This window comes from Sorex araneus, chromosome 11, assembly GCF_027595985.1.
Source record: "Sorex araneus isolate mSorAra2 chromosome 11, mSorAra2.pri, whole genome shotgun sequence".
Lineage (NCBI taxonomy): Eukaryota > Metazoa > Chordata > Mammalia > Eulipotyphla > Soricidae > Sorex > Sorex araneus.
Window position 1 is genome coordinate 24,658,427 of NC_073312.1, and position 15,109 is coordinate 24,673,535.

The window sequence follows — 15,109 nt, forward strand, 5'->3', positions numbered from 1 at the left end:
TCACTCCTGGTGGTGCTCAGGGGACCATATGGGATGCCGGGGATTGAAGCTGGGTCAGTGGTGTGTAAGGCAAATGCTCTACCCACTGTACTCTTTCTCTCCATCCTACAGAGAACCCTGAATAAAGCGTTAAGGGGTTCAGATAGTCACTGTACTTCCTGGTGTGCCCAGGGCTTACTCCTGGCTCACTACTGCCAGGGCTCAGGGGACCATATGGTGTCCTGGGGATCGAACCTGGGTTAGTTCCACACAAAACAATTGCTCTGTCCTCCTGTATTATCGCTCTGGCCCCTCATTGGTCGTTAAAAGAATAAAACAAAACCCATTCCTGGGATGCTGAAGGGAGTGCCCCACGTGGTACTGGGGTTTGCACTAAGGGTCCCATGTATGACTTATTTCCCCGGCACCTTTTACTTCTCAAGAAGTTCTTGAAGATGTGGGATGTGACTGAGTAGTACAGTGTGGACTCCACATGTGTGAGGCCTTAGGTTCCAAAACAGGAAGTGTGAGGGCTAGAACAATAGTGCAGAAGTGGGGTGTTTGTCTTGCATGTGGCCTACCCAGATTTGATCAATAGCACCCCATGTAGTTCTCCATGCACCACCAGGAGTAATTCCTGAGTGCAGACCCAGGAGTAACCCCTGAGCACAACTGTGTCCTCAAACCTATCCTATCAAAAAAAAAAAAAAAAAAAGAGGCCAGAGATAGTATAGCAGGTTAGGAGCTTGCCTTGTATACAGTTGATTTGACTTCCATCCCTAGCACCACATAGTCCTCTGACCACTACCAGGAGTAATCCCAGAGCACAGAGCCAGGAATATCACCCCTGAGCACTTCAGTGTGTGACCCACAAGCCAAAAAGTTAAAAAAAGAAGACGAGGGGGCTGGAACAATAGCACAGCGGGTAGGGCGTTTGCCTTGCACATGGCTGACCCCGGTTCGATTCCCAGCATCCCATATGGTCCCCTGAGCACTGCCAGGAGTAATTCCTCAGTGCAGAGCCAAGAGTAACCCCTGAGCATCTAAACTCAGGGAATTACTCCCAGCAGGACTCAGGGGACCAAGTAGTGTCTGGGTCTGTTGCAAGTGCCAGTATTATCTCTCCAGCCCCTGTTGTTGCCTTCTAAGATACAGTGCTGTCCACAACCCAACTCATGTAGGTGTCAGCTGTCTTTTCTGTAAAGAACGAGACTTCTGGGGCTGGAGTGATAGCACAGCGGGTAGGGCGTTTGCCTTGCACACGAACATGCCTTGAATCGAACCCGGGTTCGATTCTCAGCATCCCATATGATCCCCTGAGCACTGCCAGGAGTAATTCCTGAGTGCAGAGCCAGGTGTAACCCAAAAAGAAAAAAAAAAAGAATGAGACTTCTACTTCTAGGAATATATCCCAAGGGTGCAAAAAAGCACTGTAGAAGTGACATCTGCACCTGTATGTTCATTGCAGCACTGTTCACGATAGCCAGAATCTGGAAACAACCTGAGTGCCTGAGAACAGATGACTGGTTAAAGAAACTTTGGTACGTCTACACAATGGAATACTATACAGCTGCTAGGAAAGATGAAGTCATGAAATTTCCTTATAGGTGGATGATCATGGAGAGTATCATGCTAAGGTGAAATGAGTCAGAAAGAGAGGGACAGACATAGAATGACTGCACTCATTTGTGGAATATAAATTAATAGGAGACTGACAACCAAGCATAGTAGAGACAAGGCCCAGGAATACTGTTCCATAGTTGGAAGCCTACCTCATGAGCTGGGGGAGAAGGCAGCTGGAATAGAGACGGGATCGCTAAGTCAATGATGGTGGGAGAAATCATTTGGGATGGGAGATGTGTGCTGAAAGTAGATAAAGAACCAAACGAGATAGCATCTCAGCATCTATACTGCAAACCATAATGCCCCAAAGTAGTATGGGGCAGGGGGAGTGTTGGGATGGGGGGATACTTGGGGCATTGGTGGAGGAAGATGTGCACTGGTGGAGGGATGGGTGTTCGATCATTGTATGACTGAAACTCAAGCATGAAAGCTTTATATCTCACGGTGATTCAATTAAAAAACAAAACAAAAAGAACCATGGGACTTCTGGTAAATGTTTTTCTGCTTCTCAGGGCCAGTTTGTGATCCCTTCTTTCCTAATATTTGTACTGACACAGGGACACCAAGTCATCATATTCCTTTCTTTAGGGGCTGCTCCTCTTTGTAGCTGTCACTTCTGTTTCCGCCCCGAGGGAAACATGGATGCTTCTAACAGCAGAGCTCAGAGGGCTCAAATGGGTGAACAGAGACACAGCTGAAGCCCGGAGCCTTCCGCTGTCATCCAGGCTCTTTTGCACTCATAACTAGGAATGCAGCCATACTTCTCACTTCTGCAGCTTAGGTCGGCGAGGCTTCTTCAGTGTGTAGACCACGCACAGGGAAGAGGAGGGACCAGGCCTCAGGTTAGTATTCTCCCGCAGCAGGCTGTGCCCACTGCCCTCTGGTTCATCTTCTCTCGGAGGCTGCCTTTGGAGCAGTGAGAAAGGAACTCACTTCTATTTGACTATGCAAGGCCCGTGTCCCAGGGATCCAATAGCACAGAGCTCTGACCCACAAGCTCAAGAAGAAAAAAAAAAAAAAGCAACGGAGAGGCTGGAGATATTCCAGTGGGGAAAGTACTTGTCTTGCACATGACTGACCTGCAGGTTTTCAATTCTTGAACACGGCTGGGTGTGGCCTAACCTCAACCCTCTCATGCAAAAGAAAACCAGAGTGGAAGGCAATGAAGTTGGTACTAAGACATTTATTACATCATAAAAAGTCCATTGTTGTCCTGTTTTTCCGTATGTACATACTCCTGTAGGCAGTCCACCATCCAGCCCCTTTCCACCCTTCATGGTGCCAATCGATTCTCCAAACTGACCAACTAATTAATAGAGGAAGAACTGGCAGAGGTGGCCCCGGGCTGATGGGAGTGAGAGGGAGAGGGAAACAAAGTGCAGAGTGGGGAGGAGGGTGGACACTGCAGGGGGCACAGTGAAGCCTCCCCAGAGCTGCCAGGCTGTGCAGGTGAAACCTGAGTGCTTTCAGGTTGTACCCCCAGGAATGGAGAGCAGAGGAGGAAGAAGTTTCTGCTGCCTGATTCTTGGCCCCAAGGAAGAATAATGGTTCTCATTTCAGGTCCTTATTCAACTAGTAGCAATGGCAGCTCGGGCCGGGCATGGAGTTGGTGGCCCCCTGGGGCAGCTGGAAGGGGGCTTTGAGGAGGACAGCCGGCCTGGTAGGGAGCTCAGGTCCTGATCTCTGAAGGGTGTTAGTTGACCTCCGAGGTGGGCATGGGGTCTGTGGGGCGCGGAGTGGACAGGAGGGGCACTGGTGAGGTGGCCTCGATGAGAGCAGGGTTGAGGATGATGGGCAGCGTCATGGGTGGCACGCCCACCTGCAGAGGGGAGGCCAGGGGCTGCAAGATCAGCGGGGGCTGAGCTAGTGGGGGAGGCCCATCTGGACTAGGGCTCAGCCTGCTGGGGCTCGAGGCCACGGAGGATCCGGGGGAGCTGCTGTTGGCAGGTCGGGGGGACTCGGGCTTCTCCAAGTCTGCAAGAGGATAAGGTGGCTCCAGTCAGACTCACAGTCCCCCACAGGTCCCAAACCTCAGCGCCCCGCTCCCAAGCCTGGGAGCAGAACGGCCCTCCCAAGCCAAGGAGTTGAACGTTTCTTCTTAGAACACATTCAGAGTGTCCACTACCTTCTGTGTGTCCTATACCTGCTTTGCTGGGCCCCTAGTCAGGTTCCATTTTGGCCAGGTCTGACCAGACAACCTGAAGGCTGAGCCCTGTGTCTCCATTCCAAGCTCTGGCCCAGCCTTCTCTTGCCTCCCGTGCAGCCAGCTCACCAATGCTGACCGGCCCGCCGTGGCCCACGGAGAGCAGGCCACAGGACTCTGGTCTGCTCGCTGGCCACCTGGGGCCCTGCCGAGGTCTGATTCCCACCCCACCTAAGCAGGCAGGCCCAGAGGGACTCACCTGGGGCCCCCAGCTCAGAGGGCATCTCTGGTGGAGGTGGGTGGCTGGGTGTCCTGGGGTCACCCGCAGCAGGCGTCAGTTGGGCTGAGGCTGGAGGTTTCTGGGCATGAGGTTCCATAGGTGTGGGGTCTGGGGGAGGGCAGAGAGTCCAGAACATGAATCGTGGTGTGTTATTTCAAGCAGAGGCCTGGCTACCTAATTGGTCTCCCCACTAACCTGAGCTCACAGAGAACTAATTAGCTCTAGACTCTTATTAAATTTTTTTAGTGGTTACTCCCATTGTGGGCTGGAGTGACAGCACAGAGTTTGCCTTGCACACAGCCGACCCAGGTTCGATTCCTCCGCTCCTCTCAGAGAGCCCGGCAAGCTACTGAGAGTATCCCGCCCGCACTGCAGAGCCCGGCAAGCTACCCATGGAGTATTTGATATGCCAAAAACAGTAACAAGTAGTCTCACAATGGAGACATTACTGGTGCCCGCTTGAGCAAAACGATGAGCAAGGGGATGACAGTGACAGTGACCCCCATGGTGTTTGGGGGATCAGAAGGTGACAGGGTATGGATCTGGGGCCTTTGAGCCATCTCCCTGACCGCTAGCTAGACTTTTCTTTTTGGAGGGGGAGCACGCAGTGGCAGGGATTGAACCCGGGGCTCCTGCACGCACAGCATATACACCCCAGCCCTTTGGACACTCTCTCTGGCCCCCACACTCTTCTGATGAAGCTGGGCTGCACGCCCTACCCTGAATGACAGTCTGCTTGAAGAGCTCGTCTCGGAGGTGAGGGAGAAAACAGTCAATCCTCTCCCAGGTGATCTCCCAGAGCGCGGACGGGCTGCCGCCTCGGGCCTCTGCGCTGTGGAAGATGGCTGCCGTGTCCATCACCAGTAGCATGTTCTTCAGAGACTCAGGGATGGCCTCCGACTGCAGGCAGCAGCGGACCATGAGAATGGGGGAGAGGGTGGGGGGGGCGGGGGAGGGCGGGGATGGTGAGAGGAGGAGCAGGTGGAGCGGAACATACCAGCAGGTCACTGGAGCCTGCGTGCATGTACTTGTCCATGAAGTCCAGGATGGTGAGCCAGAGGGCAGCAAAGGTGGAGAGCGACAGCAGCGGAGACAGGTGCTGCAGGAAGACCTGAGGCCCGCCAGCCCCTTTCAGCCGAGGCTGGGGTGGGAGCGAGGCACACCCCTCTCCTGCCCTCTCTTGGGTGATAATCTCAGAGGTCTCTCTGAGTTCCAGAAAGCTCCCAGAGCCCTAGAGCCAGCTGAATCTCCACAGCTGGGGGTACTGAGCACTAGCAGTACTGCACCTGTAGATCCTACCAGAGACCTTCCTCCTCCGCAGAGAGGCAGGGGTGTGTGCGGGCGGTGAGAGTACCTTAGAGAGCAGCGTGGAAGCCCGCATCCGGGTCTCCTCCATCCCGCCCACGTCTGCAGGGCTGATGTTCTCCAGGAGCTTGGTCAGTAGAGGAAAGAGCACCTGGGGGTGAAAGCCAACACCTCCCTAGCAAGGGCTGGTGGCCGGGGGCTGTTTTGGAGTGGCACGGGCTGAGGAGTGACGTGAGAGGCTACCTCAGGGCCAGCCGGCGCCCTACCTTGTTAAAGCAGGACTCCCATTCCAGGGCGTCGAGCTTCTGCAGATCGTGGACCAGCAGCGCTCGCTGCAGGTAGGTGAGCGCCTGCATCCGCACCTGGCGCCGGGCATCACAGCACAGGCAGGCAATGCCTGAGAGTGAGATGACAGTGGGCTCAGCATCTTCCCCGGCCCCCGAGCTCCAGCTCCACCTCAGCCCCTGCCTGCCCAGCCGCCTCCCCCAAGGTTTACCCTGCAGCAAAGGGCACCAGCAGTGGGCCCAGAGGGTGCGGGAATCCGCCTCAATCTTCCTGCCACCGGTCTCCAGGTGGCGCTGCTCCGCTGCCCAGGAGCTGTAGATGGAGGCCGCCCGCGTGTGCAGGGTGTGCATCAGATCCAGCAGCTGCGGCACAGGGCACAGGAGCGGAACCGGAAGGGATTAGCTGTGGTGCAGCCACCCCGTCCCATCCCACACATGCTCCCTTCCTCCCGCTCCACCTCCCCTCCCCTCCCTCCCCCTCCCTCCCTCCTCCTCCCCTCTCCCCCTCCCACTCCCTCTCTGTCTCTCCCTCTGTCCCTGACTGAGTCCTCAAGGGAGCACCTAGAGCCAACCCCGCCAGGCCCCTCCTGCCCCAGTCTCATGCTCCAATCCTGCTGGCCGGAGTTGGGTTTTTCTCTAACAGAGCAGATTTGAGGAGGATGTGAACTCGACTTAATACTGAGCAACACTATGAGAAATACTTTCTCCGCAATTCTTTCATATCCTCTGATGGCAGATAAAGTCTTGTTAATCTAATTTTTAAAAACAAAGCAAACTTCAGCTTAGAAGCTCTGACGAGCTACAGTGTCTCACCACATTTAATATTTCTTCATTTTGTTGTTTTTCTAAGGTTAGTCTACGGAGACAATTAGTTTTCCAGTTTTCTAGTGCTATGAAGTCTGCTGACAAAACACATTTCCTCTCTCTTGAATAGACACAGAATGACTGGGAGAACAGGCAGGAAATAGGTGGCAGCGGTTGCTTCTGGTGAGGGGAACTTAGTGATTAGGGACAGGAACGAAGGAGAACTTACTTTGATCTGTTTACCCTTTTGTACCTTTTGAACTTTGTACCATGTGCATACATTACCTATTCAAAAAAATAAATAGACCTTAAAATTCAAGCAAACAAAGACAGGTACAGGGGACACTGCAGAGTGGGTGACTGAGGGCCTGGGCTGGAAAACACGGACCCTCCCTCTTGGCCCTGGCTGTCCCTATCCCTGGCCACATTCCCAAAGGCAAGGACAGGGGGAGGAAGTAGTAAAGGGTGCCATACTTACGTCCTGACTGACCTGTAAAGACACCGTGTGGTAGCTGGCAGGCACGCCTTCATCCTCATCATCGTCACTATGCCCACCCCGCGTGGCATGTTGGCTGGAGGTTCGAGGCCGCCGAAGCATTGAGCCTTCCTTGGATTTCTTCTTGAAGCGGTTCCCTTTGCTGTCATATTTGTGGCTCTTCCCACGTTTCTCCTGGGACTTGCACCCTGAGCAGAACCAGAAGGCAGCTCTCACTGCCAAGCTAGAGGGCACAGATGGCCCGCCCAGTCCTCACTCTCCCCCACTCATTCACATGGTTACTTCCCCAGGCTCCGCATCGGGTGACCCACCACCATTCAGGCTGGCCTCCACAAAGATGCGAAGAGTTTTGACGCAGAGCTCAAAGTTGTCGGGTGTGATATGGGCAGCGTCGCGCACAATGAAGGACAGTGACTCCACGCACTTAAGCAGGGATTTAGTGTCATGTGGTCCAAGGTCTAGTCCCACAGTCAGGCTGTACTGATTGACCAGGGGTGAAGAAGAGCTTGGCCGGCTGGGCCTAGGCCCGGGTTTGGAGTTATCAATGTCATCTTTCCCTACCTGTATTATACAAAAAGAGCTGAGAATCCATGTTTGCTCCCCATGCTCCCGAAATAACCTCCCAGAGGGCCAGAACGCTTCCCCACAGGTGGGGGAGGGAAGACTCATCCACTGCCCATGTGTTCACTCACCACTAACCACCCGCTGTTGACCACATCAGCATCTGTGGCTGAGCGATGGATCTTGCCGGGCCTGCCATGGTCAGTATAGACCTCGGAGTCGGAAGTGTAGCCTCGATCCAGGACCACATCGTTTGGATGGTAGGAAGGAAGCTCACTGTCTGACTGGGCCCCTAGACCAGCAGGGAAGGCAATCAGTATGGGGTTAGGACTCTGGGACAAGACAACTTTGGTCACAGAAGAGAAGTGCTGGGGTCTGGCCTCTCCCCTCTCTCAGTTTGACTTAGTTTTAGCCCTGTCCAAAGGGAGGTGACAGATGGCGCAGGCAGTTCTTTTCCCTGAACCAAATAGGGCAGCGGGCTAATTTGGGCTCCTGATGGCATGAAGGAGCAGCTGTCTATGGAGGGTGTGGAGGCACGCACACAGTTTCTGGGAACTAATACTCTTTTCCGCTGTCTACTTGCCTTTTTTTTGGCTTTTGGGCCACACCCAGTAGTGCTCAGGGGTTATTCCTGGCTCTGTGCTCAGGGGTGGTGTTCAGTAGACCATATGTAGTGCTACTGATTGAACCAGGGTTGGCTACTAGCAAGGCAAATGCCTTAACCTCTTGTATTACCCCAGTGGTCCTTACCTTGCTGTGTAACAAGTGTATTGGGGAGAGGCCAGTAGGCATGAAGATCTGGAAGCAGACGGCTGAAGCCAAGGGTGCTTGATTATGGAATGTAATGACCTGCACTGTTTTTCATCCAACCCATGGGACCCTAATTGTGTACCAGCTAGTGTGGGCTCCCTGGGAGAGGGCTTACCAGCATCAGGTGCATCGGCTCGGGCTGTGGCCTGCAGGGCTGCGGGAGGCTTCACGCCTGAGCCGATGCACTCCAGCAGTGTAAAGAGGGTGGCCCAGTCGTCCCCCGAGTGGATGTTGGCTGCGTTGGTCTTGAGGAGCTCGTGGAGCCCGTAGGCTACCTGGTGGCTGGCGCGGGATAGCACACTGGGCTTCATTAGTAGCAAAATACGCAGGGAGAGCAGTACCTAGGGTGGGTGGGAAGCGGGAAACAGGAAGTGGGCATACAGCGTCTTGTCTAGAGCGCTCCCTGCCAGTCTCCTTAGCCCAGTGAGAAAGTTTGGCTGGGCTCAGCCTAAGGCAGTGCCAATGGGTTTTCCTCTTCTGTTGGGGTCATGCCTGCTCACGGACTTGGGAGAACATGTGGTATGGTGGGGATCAGAGCTGGGGATGGACCGGGGGCTCCCGTGTGCAAAGCACTGCTCTGACACCCTCTGATCTCTCTAGTCCCTTCATTTTTTTTTTTTTTTTTTTGCCATACCCAGTGGTGCTCGGGGGCTACTCCTGGCTCTGTGCTCAGGAATTACTGCTAGCAGTGCTCGGGGGATCGTCTGGAAAGACTGAATCCAGGTTGGCTATGAGCAAGGCAGACACCCTACCTGCTGTGCTATCTCTCTGCTCCTTTCATTTTGTTTCCAGTTTTGTTTGAAGCCACACCTGGCAGTGGTCAGGGAGACGTGCAGTGCTGGAGCTGAACCTGGACTTCCCATGGGCTCCACCCTCCGAACTATTTCCACAGGCGCCCTTTCCTAGGGGCTGTTCCTGGCAGTGTGTGTAGGCCACCAGGGCCACAGTTAGCAGTGTGAGGGGGGCAAAGAGTGGGGGGAATGGACTTAGGGCCTGGCGTGTACTGGACCTGTGCTCGCCACCTCGGCTCTCTCCGCCCCCTTCTGCATTTTCTCCGTTGAAATTCTGGAGATAATTACTGATTCATATGGCAGTTGGAGGAGGGCCAGAGAGATCAGAGGGAAAGCGCGGGCACAGCATGTGAGGCTGAGTTCACTGTTCTGAGTACTGACAGGAGTGGCCCGACTAGAAACAAAACATAAGCGGTTGTAGGAAATAATAAGGAGATTTCTTATATACTATAATAAGGAGATTTCTTATATACTTTGCCCAGTTTACCCCAATGGTCTCATAGTATGCAAAACTGTAGTATAACTAGAATAGCAACAGTGATCCAAGCCCCGGTCTCATTCATATGTCCTCCATTTAACTTGTACTCATGTGTGCAAGTAGAATATCTACACTAAGCTCTCCACAATTTAAACACCTGTAGTGTGTGTATCCACCACTAGTGAATACACTGAACACTTCCAACGCAGAATGCCTCATATTGTCCTTTTGTAACCACACCCACCCATCCTTCCAGTTCAACCCTCACGTTGCGACCTATCCTCAACTTATAAAATGGTGCTGTTCCAGGGGTGGAGAGAGGGCACAGCAGGTATCTTGCACTGCATGCAGGCAACCCAGGTTCAATCCTTAGCACCGCACAGGGTCCCCTGAATACTGCCAAGAGTGACCCCTGAATACAAAACTAGGAGTGAACCTTGAGTATTGCCAAGTGTGGTCCCAAAACAAAACCAACAAAAATCAAAAGTGTTACATTATGTTTCAAAAGTGTTACATTATGGGGCTGGAGGCATAGTACAGTGGGTAAGGCAGGTTGCCCTGCATGCAGCTGACCTGGATTCAATCCTGGGCATCCCATATGGTCCTGGAGTAATTTCTGAATGCAGAAATTATTGCCCAGAGTAACCCCAGAGCATGACTGCGTGTGATCCAATGACCACCCCCCAAAAAAGAAAAAACTCCAAACACTTCAAATAAAAAGATTAGAGGAATTATGTAGTATATAATCTTTTTTTTTTTTTTTTTTTTTTTTTTTTTTTTTTGGCTTTTTGGGTCACACCTGGCGATGCACAGGGGTTACTCCTGGCTCTGCACTCAGGAATTACCCCTGGCTGTGCTCAGGGGACCATATGGGATGCTGGGATTTGAACCCGGGTCGGCCGCGTGCAAGGCAAACGCCCTACCCGCTGTGCTATCTCTCCAGCCCGTAGTATATAATCTTTTGATATTGAATTTTTCTTCTTTTGGGGGGTTTTGGACTATACCTGGCTGCACTCAGAACCAGGCTGATGGAAGCTCAAGGGACTATATGTGGTGTGGGGATCAAGCCAGTATCGATCACATGCAAGGTAAGCGATGGATAACCTTCCTCACTGTACAATCTCTCAGGCCCCATGGGGCTGCCTTTTTATACTCATCATATCTTGGAGAGTCATCCAAGTTGTTACACATTTCAATGGTGTGTTATTTTTACTTATTAAAAATATCTGGGGAGCTGAAATGATAATACAGTGGGTAGGGTGTTTGCCTTGCACGTGACTGACACGGATCCAATCCTGGCATCCCATATGGTCCTCAAACACTGCCAGGAGTAATTTCTGAGCACAGAGCCAGGAGTAACCCCTGAGCATTGCCAGGTGTGACTCAAAAAACCAAATTGGTGCCAGGTGTCAAATCCAGAGTTCTTGGGGCTAGAGAAATAGTGCAATGGTGGGGCCAGAGTGATACTACAGTGGGTAGGGCATTGTCTTGCAAGTGGCCAACCTGGGTTGAATCCCAGACATCCCATATGGTGCCATACACTGCCAGGAGTGATTTCTGAGCACCACTGAGTATGATGCAAAAAGAAAAAAAAAATTGTATAGTGGGTAAGGTGTTTTGGCCTTTGCTCTGCTTGTGACCAACCTGGGTTCGATCCCTGGCACGAATTATGGTCTCCCAATCACCCCAGGAGCGATCCCTGAGCACAGAGCTAGAAGCAAGCCCTAAGTAACGCTGGGTATGACCCAAAAATCAAACCCAGGATCTTACACATGTAAAGCACATGTTTTTCACGAAGCTCAGGCCTCCCTCCCAGCAGTGCCTTACCTGCGATATATCTCTCTAGCCCTTGGAATCTTGGATTTCTTTCATTAGAAGTTTATAATTTTCAGCATGCATATCCTAAAGTACTTTCTTAGGTATGTAAATATTTTATCTGGGGCACTTATTATCTGTATTGTGTTTTTGGTTTCATTGTCCACTGGTCATTGTTAGTATACAGAAATGTAATTAGGTCCCCAAGAGAAAGTACAGCAGGTAGGGCACTTGCCTTGTACATGGCTGATCCAGGTTTGATCCCGTGTACCTTAGATGGCTCCCATCTGTAATTCCTGAGTATGGACTGACATGGCCCACCCTTCACCTCCCACAACAAAAGAAAACAAAACAAAACATCTGCCAGAAATATAATTGTTCAACTTATATCCTGTAGCCTTGAAGAAATCCTGTATTAGTTTTTTGCTGATTGTCTTTTATTTATATTTTGGGGCCACACCTCGCTGTGCTCAGGGCTTATTCCTGGCTCTGTGTTCAGGGATCACTCCTGGATGGGCTTGGGGGACAGAAGTGAATCTGGGTTGGCTGTGTGCAAGCAAGCTCCTTACCCTCTGTACAATTACTCTCGATTGTCTTTTAGAGTAAAAACCAAAAGATGTAAGAGATCCTAAGCAGGAAAGCCAGAAAACCAGGTTCAGGACCTCAACAGTGTCATACAAGCCTGCAGAGGAACTGAGCACTGGCCTCATACTTGACACCATTCCAAAAAGCCCACCGCATGTTTAACTAGCTGGCCCCGTGGCTGGCTACTGCTCACATATGGCACTAAATGCAATCTATTTTAGGCTGTCTCCATACATGACACAGTGGCTTCAATCCACTGCATCCCTTCTTCTTGCTTCCCAGTTGCATTCTGCTTACCTGGCCACTGATCTCTTCTCTCCGGAGCAGTCGAATGGCCAAGCGCAGCAGCCCTACTACCGCCCGCTCCACAAGAAAGCAGAAATCCTGTGCCTGGACACACAAGTGGTAGAGATGGTCTCGAACTGTCTGCCACACACAGCCTACACGATCCCTGAGGAAACACAAGGGAGGGGGCTGGCCTTAACTGGAGAGGCCCCCAACAGCAAGCCTCTCTTTCTGAGTCAGGTTTGACCTGTGTCGATTCACTGAAAAGTGGAACCTAAGCAGACAGGTAGTGAGGAAGTTTCTCCTCCACTTGCTGAGCCTCCGGCCTTTCTTGCTTCCAGTGCCTGTTCAGCAAGCTGACTCCGGGCTCCCATTCCTTTGGCAGTCCTTGCATGAGGCCTGCTTCAAGACTGCTTTTACCTGTTCTCCAGCACAATCCTCAGCAGCATCTCCAGGCAGAAAGCAGCATCTTCTTCATCGTATGTTTCTTCATCTGGTGTTACGGACACCAAAGCCTGGAAATGGAGAACAGAAGGAAAGGAGGCACAAAGGAGGATGAAGGAAACCGAGGCACACCCACTCATGCTGACCCCTGTTCATTCCATCCGTTTCCTCTTCATTCTTTACCTTCATAAGCTCTTGCAGTGACTCCAGCTGGAGGAACTTGCTCTCTGTGATCATCTTTTCTGGGTCACATTGCTAGAAGGGATACAAGAAAGAGGGGGACAGTGACAAGAGCCAGAAGGAAGAGAATGTCCCAAGAGCCAGGGAGCGAGGGCAGGAGTCAAGCTGTGGCCACAAATCTTAGATGGTTCTAGTTTTCAGTCCATCTGTCCAGGAGGGAGGGACTGCGTTTGTTCACCAGGACAGGAAGTTACCTTGATACAGTCCAAGGCTATTTTCTTGGCCTCCTGGGTCTCAGTGGATGGGCCCCGCACACTGGACTGCTCAGTACCGCTTAGTGTTAACCAGCTCACAAAGCTCAACACTGTTGATTCTCCTCTGTAGAAAAATAGTATAAATCCTGGTGAGCTCCAAAGTTTTTCTGATTTCTTTGTTCATTTTTTGTTTTGTGGGCCTTAGACGCGGTGATGCTCAGGGGTTACTCTTGGCTCTGCACTCAGGAATTACTCCTGGAGGTGCTCAAGGGGACCATATGGAATGCCAGGGATGGAACCTGTGTCAGCTGCATGCAAGGCAAGTGCTTTATCTGCTGTACTATCGCTCTGGCCCCAAGCTCCAAAGTGTTGATCCTCCCTCCAGCAGAGGCCTTCAGCCTCTACCTCTGCTCTATCCTTACCGGTTAGATGGCGTCTCCTCACGCTGTAGAAAGATCTTGCCATTGGGATCCACAAAATCTTCAACCTGGATAAGATCAATAAGCAATAACTTGGGGCTGGAGTGATAGCACAGCGGGTAGGGCGTTTGCCTTGCACGCGGCTGACCCGGGTTCGAATCCCAGCATCCCATATGGTCCCCCGAGCACTGCCAGGAGTAATTCCTGAGTGCATGAGCCAGGAGTGACCCCTGTGCATCGCTGGGTGTGACCCAAAAAAGCAAAAAAAAAAAAAAAAAAAAAAAAAAAAAAAAAAAGCAATAACTTGTTTCCATATGCACTTTGCACTTCCTTATCTTCCGGACAAAATTCTTGCTGTCTTCCTGTTGCTCTCTGCCCTACATGATTGATTTGGCCTCCCCTAATTGATGAACCATGATTATTTCTACTGGCCTTTTTTCATAGCTGCCCACCTCGTCCATGTCTGTGGTGGTTTATCTGAGGCACTCCTTGTAAGTTTCACTTGTAAGTGCTGCTCTTGACCAGTTCTCTATATATAGGCAGCACAGAATCTTGGAGCTCTCTCCCTGTTGTTCAGCCTCTTCCCAAGAATTACCTCCACCATAGCCTTGGGCAGCAGCTGGGCTCGGAAGAGTTGTAGCATGGCCTCCATGATATTCTTCCAGCCCTCACGCAAGATGTCACCATGACGATGGGCCAGATGGAATACAGTCTTGGCTGCAATATGGGCTTTAGGGTTGCTTCCAAACACACTGGGAAGATTCTCGATAGACTGGGAAAGATAAGAAGAGGTTTAGGAGGAAGTTAAGACCAAGGCCAAACACGGACTACCTGAAGCCTGAGATGGCTTTCTGAATGATTCTCTCTTCAAGACTTTTGTCAAAGACATAAGAAAAAGCAGCAATATCAAAAATAGGCCTGGCATATGATGAGAAAAAGAAATCTTCATGCCTCTACTTATCTATCCTCCTTCTGATTTGGTTTTGATTCTCTAGGTTTTTATAGAAGGGTGAATCTGATTAGGGCCCTCCCCACTAATTCTTCTTCTCTCCATTTACTGTTACATGACAACGTACTATTCTCATCCTAGGGTGTACAAGACAGAAATGGCCGAAGTAAAGCTCAAGTAGTCATGTGCGGTGAGGAAGATGCTAAGGGGACCAGTCTGCAGAGAAGGGTAGATCTGTGGCTAAAAGAAGGGTCCTATTTTGGAACTTGAAGTTCATGATCCCTGTCCTAGCTTACCTCACTGCTGAGAGCTGTGAATTTGCACAAGGAGATGATGAGATTGTCAAACACATCGCTGAGGCCGTAGTGGGCAGAGATCATGGCACACTTCCTGTAACGGCACCCCACCCACCACAGAAAGAGTCAGCAGAAGACATGGCAGCCTCAAGTCTCTGAGGAGACAGGTCTGGGATTCTTCCATCGTTAGTTCCAGGATGAAACATTTTTCTCTTGAATATATTTTGGTTTTTGGGCCACATCTGGCAGTGCTCAGGGCTTAGTCATGGCTCTGTGCTTAAGGATCCACTTCTGGAGGGACTTGGGGGACCATATGGGGTGCTGGGAT

The 15,109-nt window shown here is 51.4% G+C and overlaps 1 protein-coding gene across 7 annotated transcripts in view; it reads right to left on the reverse strand.

The window, feature by feature from the left end:
- Positions 1-2,765: 2,765 nt before the first annotated feature.
- Positions 2,766-15,109, reverse strand: part of GBF1 (golgi brefeldin A resistant guanine nucleotide exchange factor 1) — a 136,686-nt gene continuing 124,342 nt past the window's right edge. For 3 of the 7 annotated variants that reach the window (XM_055118783.1, XM_055118781.1, XM_055118782.1), the window contains 18 exons: positions 14,782-14,875; positions 14,132-14,308; positions 13,540-13,604; positions 13,118-13,241; positions 12,867-12,938; positions 12,660-12,754; positions 12,252-12,405; positions 8,401-8,626; positions 7,607-7,767; positions 7,226-7,475; positions 6,897-7,102; positions 5,827-5,977; positions 5,597-5,727; positions 5,380-5,481; positions 5,023-5,136; positions 4,745-4,925; positions 4,005-4,133; positions 2,766-3,576 (listed from right to left, as the gene is read on the reverse strand). In XM_055118783.1, the coding sequence (XP_054974758.1) occupies positions 3,296-3,576; positions 4,005-4,133; positions 4,745-4,925; positions 5,023-5,136; positions 5,380-5,481; positions 5,597-5,727; positions 5,827-5,977; positions 6,897-7,102; positions 7,226-7,475; positions 7,607-7,767; positions 8,401-8,626; positions 12,252-12,405; positions 12,660-12,754; positions 12,867-12,938; positions 13,118-13,241; positions 13,540-13,604; positions 14,132-14,308; positions 14,782-14,875 (2,713 nt within the window). In that variant the 3' untranslated portion in view covers positions 2,766-3,295. Of the gene's footprint in view, positions 3,577-4,004; positions 4,134-4,744; positions 4,926-5,022; positions 5,137-5,379; positions 5,482-5,596; positions 5,728-5,826; positions 5,978-6,131; positions 6,704-6,896; positions 7,103-7,225; positions 7,476-7,606; positions 7,768-8,400; positions 8,627-12,251; positions 12,406-12,659; positions 12,755-12,866; positions 12,939-13,117; positions 13,242-13,539; positions 13,605-14,131; positions 14,309-14,781; positions 14,876-15,109 lie in introns of those variants that run through there. The other 4 variants (XM_055118785.1, XM_055118784.1, XM_055118787.1 and 1 more) reach the window with 3 other exon arrangements.